Source organism: Pinus tabuliformis, chromosome 1_2 (assembly GCF_031772625.1).
Source record: "Pinus tabuliformis cultivar Carrire ecotype Pingquan chromosome 1_2, CPIR1, whole genome shotgun sequence".
NCBI lineage: Eukaryota > Viridiplantae > Streptophyta > Pinopsida > Pinales > Pinaceae > Pinus > Pinus tabuliformis.
Window position 1 is genome coordinate 186,746,436 of NC_142298.1, and position 3,136 is coordinate 186,749,571.

Below are 3,136 nucleotides of genomic sequence, written 5' to 3' on the forward strand. Positions count from 1 at the left end.
ATACATGCATACATATATGGAAGAAAAGAAAATAGAGAGTAATTGTGGAGCCAACAACAGGTATTCTTTATTGTTTCTCCCTGCACTCGAGCTGCAGCCACGCGACTGACCTAGGCGATCACAGCGCGGAAGACTGAGCTTCGGCCTCCCTTCATGGCCCCTCCGGAAGCTCCATCGGAGGGATTGATCCTCAACAGGCCTTTTCGACATTGATTAAATTGTTGCCCCCACAGCGCCCCGACCAGCAGTTTCGAAATTCATCAAAAAGCTGGATGTTCTTCAGGAGGTCAGCCTGCCCCCAGTTCTTCCACGCATGGCTGCCTTGTCTCTGGCAGAAAGAGGACTTATAGGTCAATTCACAGGCCTCTGGCCATCTCCAAAAACTGTTCAAATATGGGTTGAAAGGAACTGGTCCAACAAAATACAAGGGAAAATCTCCATCAGATTCTACGAGAAAGGGTACTTCATCTTCCACTTTGAAACTAAAGAAGATAAGGATTTAATCTTCAGAAATGGGCCCTATTTCATGGACTCAAGGGGCATGTATCTCAACAAATGGACCCCCGATTTCGATCCAGAGCTAGATGTTCCTAGTGCAGTCCCGGTCTGGGTTCGGCTCCCTCACCTCCCTCTTCATTGCTGGGGAGATGAATTGGTTCGCACCATCGGGAATGCAGTCGGCAAATATATTGATCGCAGTGAACCAAAAGAAAATATGCAAGCCTGTGCGTGGATCTGTGTTGAAGTGGACCTCGGCAAAGGCCTCCCAGAAGCCATCAAGCTTAAAGTGGATGACTGGAGCCACATACAGCAACTGGATTACAAGTAGATCCCCTTTAAGTGTAAGGTATGTCATGAATATGGCCACTTTGCCAATAGATGCACTAAGCTTATTGATGTGGAAAATTGATCACAAGAAGAACAATGGGGAATGGTTAAAAAAAATAAAACGGTCTCTTCAGTAAAAGCTCCCCTTGATTCAGGCCCTTCGACCTCTTCTGCAGCTCATCACACCCCTTCCTCCCCTGCTCCCTCTAAGCCACCTCCCCTCTCCCGTCCTCAGACCCTCCCCTCATCCAACCCCTTCTCAGTCCTCTACCCCCTTGATCCCCAGGAGCCCCCTCTCCCTGAAAGCCAACACCAAGACACTATTGAATCCTCATTGCCTCTTATTATCTCCTCTCAGCCTATTCTTGATCCTCCCCTCAACAGAATTACCAGAAGCTCATCCAAAGATCACAGGGGTTCTAGTGAACCCTCCAATTAACCTGGCCCGGGCAGGAAATCTGCCAAGCAGCATAGGGATGAGAACGCACAAAAGGACATAGCAATGGGAACGCAGATGCCCATAGAAACTTATATCCTGGGACAGCATGACAAAGAAGCAATCAACAAGGACAAAGGGGGGCGAGCACCTCCCCGAACACCGCATATCCAATGATGAAAATATTATCTTGGAACATCAGGGGACTTGGGCACCCCTCTAAGGTAGCAGCCCTAAGGGATCTTATCATTTCTGAGAAGCCAGGAATCATTATGTTACAAGAAACAAAACAAAACCACAAGGAAATGAGTAAATTCATTGAGCAGCAGAGATAGTATAGAGGAAGCATTAGTGAGGCAAGAGGAGCCTCAGGAGGAGTAGCAACAATTTGGAACCAAGGTATATGGAACTGTATTTCGGAAACAATAAATCAACACTGGATCAAAACAACTCTGGAAAATAAAGTAGATCAGCAAGCCATTATCATCTACAACATCTATGTGCCGAATCACTGCAGAGATAAGGAAAGTTTTTGGCATGATCTAAAAGACAGTCTGGACGTAGAAGAAAACACTAACATTATTCTAGGAGGTGACTTTAATTTAATCCTCCATGCCAATGAGAAAAGGGGAGGCAGTTTTACACCTGATCCATACAGAATACAGTTGGAAAATATCATGCAGGAGCATGATCTTATGGATGTCCCTCCAAAAAACCGTAGATACACTTGGAACAACCACAGGATGGGTGTTGGTAACATCATGGAGCGGTTGGACAGAATTCTCATCAATATTACACTTCTCTCTGCTTTCTCCGTTGGATATGCTAACATTCTAACATGCTCTGCCTCCGATCACTTCCCAATAACTCTAACACTGGAAAATCATAGGCCCCTTGGGCCCATCCCATTCAAATATAGTTCTCTCTAGAATGATATACCAGCAATTGCAGGAATTGTTTACAGCTCTTGGATCCAGCACGTGGAAGGATCTCCCGGTTTCATTTGGGAAACAAAATTACGGAAAACAAAACAAGCCATAAAAGAATGGGCTAAAACAAAGTATCAAGAACCAGAGAAGGTAAAAAAAGAAATTAAGAATAATCTAGAGAGTATTCAAAAAGCAATAGAGGAAAATGGCCTTTCCCAAGAGAACAAACAGCAGGAAAATTAACTCTACTTACAACTATTCCAAGTTAACAGAGAAGAGGAATCAAAATGGAGGCTCAAGTCGAGACAATTATGGTTGCAAGGGGGTGACAGGAACTCAACCTTTTTTCACAAACAAACAACAGCTAGAAAGATAAGGAATAATGTAGGCTCCATCCTAGATGATGAAGGTGATAGACAAAGCACTCAGGAGGCTATTCAAAGAGCTGTTACAGATCACTCTCGGGAATTGCTAACTGAAACAAAGGAAGTGGAGGATTATACATATCTATTGTAGCATCTCCCAACAGGAATAAGAAGGGAAATGAATGATAGCTTAAGCAAGGAGATAGATGAGAGGAAATCAGGAGATCAATCTAGACTCTTCAACCTGATAAAGCCTCGGGACCGAATGGCTTTCCCATTTGCTTTTATCGAGCATTCTGGGGAATCATTAAAAAGGACTTGACAAAAATGCTCAATTGGATCCAATGAAAAGGAAAAATAGGAGGTTATACCAATGCCACTCATCTAGCACTCATCCCCAAAGAAAACAGGCCATCTTCCTTTGCTTGTTTCAGGCCCATATCACTTTGTAACTCCTCCTATAAAATCTTGACAAAAATCATCGCTACTTGCCTAAAGCCTTTGCTCCCCTCCCTCATTTCCAAAAATCAAGGGGGATTTTTAGCCAACAGACAAATAACTGATTCCATTCTACTTGT

General features: G+C 43.8%; 1 protein-coding gene across 1 annotated transcript; it reads left to right on the plus strand.

Annotated features, from left to right (window-relative positions):
* Positions 1–313: 313 nt before the first annotated feature.
* LOC149205115 (uncharacterized) lies at positions 314–829 on the plus strand. The gene has a single exon (XM_089397310.1). It carries the CDS (start codon positions 314–316, stop codon positions 827–829), a length of 516 nt encoding a protein of 171 aa, XP_089253436.1.
* Positions 830–3,136: the final 2,307 nt, after the last annotated feature.

Coding starts and splice junctions, on each gene's coding strand:
- LOC149205115 (XM_089397310.1), top strand. CDS start 314: ATGGCTGCCTTGTCTCTGGCAGAAAGAGGACTTATAGGTCAATTCACA.